This window comes from Arachis duranensis, chromosome 1, assembly GCF_000817695.3.
Source record: "Arachis duranensis cultivar V14167 chromosome 1, aradu.V14167.gnm2.J7QH, whole genome shotgun sequence".
Classification (NCBI taxonomy): Eukaryota; Viridiplantae; Streptophyta; class Magnoliopsida; order Fabales; family Fabaceae; genus Arachis; species Arachis duranensis.
The window spans coordinates 11946046-11946904 of NC_029772.3; the positions used below are offsets into that span (position 1 = coordinate 11946046).

General features: G+C 32.0%; 1 protein-coding gene across 1 annotated transcript in view; it reads left to right on the forward strand.

The window, feature by feature from the left end:
- The first annotated feature begins 207 nt into the window (after positions 1-207).
- Positions 208-859, forward strand: part of LOC127740659 (subtilisin-like serine-protease S) — a 5143-nt gene continuing 4491 nt past the window's right edge. The window contains exons 1-2 of the mRNA XM_052252003.1: positions 208-657; positions 764-856. Coding sequence (XP_052107963.1) covers positions 574-657; positions 764-856 — 177 coding nt within the window. The 5' untranslated portion in view covers positions 208-573. The remainder of the gene's footprint in view (positions 658-763; positions 857-859) is intronic.

Consider the following 859-nt stretch of genomic DNA (forward strand, 5'->3'; position numbering starts at 1 on the left):
TTCATTATTAAAAATTTATCAAAATACATTAAAAAATAAAAAAATTAATTTTTATTAAATTTTTTTTATTGATTTAATAACGTGTAAATAAACACTAAATGAGCTTTAAGGTTTACCCATTACATGAGCAGAGTACATTTTGGCCTTTTGCCGCCACACTATTTCTACTACACTGCTCTGCTACTCCATCTTCTTTATTCTTTTTCTCATCTCATACTGTCATCTCATTTTTTGTAGTTAAAAGAAAAATTAAATAATACTTTGTTGGATTATTATTATTATTTGTTAAGAACACATGACAGCTACTAATAAGGCACCTTAACCATGTTTCTCTCTCTGCTCTTTTGCCATCTGGGTTGTTACTCATTGTCCACTTTCTTCTTGTTTTTCTCTTCTTTCTCATCATCACACTCAAAATCCTGAATTTGGTTTCTGCAACTTTTTTGTCTTCATCACTCTTATCCACTTTATTATTCATATACTTCTGCTTCTTAGCCCCCACTACATGTTAATACACTTTCTGTTGTTTTTAAGGCCAAAGTTTGTAACTTTCAGTCAACATTTTTAGCACCAATGTCTAGAAGAAGCAGTGCGTTGTTTTATCTCTTTCTTGCAGTGCTTGTTGCAGAAAAAGTTAGCTTTTGCTTTTCTGCTAAGGTAAATTCAGGCACAAGTTATTGTTTTTATGTCCCATGTTCTTTTTTTTTTGTTTCTCTTGGTGTGTGTGAGGAACTTTTGTTATGATTTGTTTCTTGTATTGCAGGTTTATGTAGTGTACATGGGAAGCAACAATGGTGAAAACCCAGATGATATTCTGAAGCAACACCATCAAATTCTTGCTGAAGTTCATAGTGGAAGG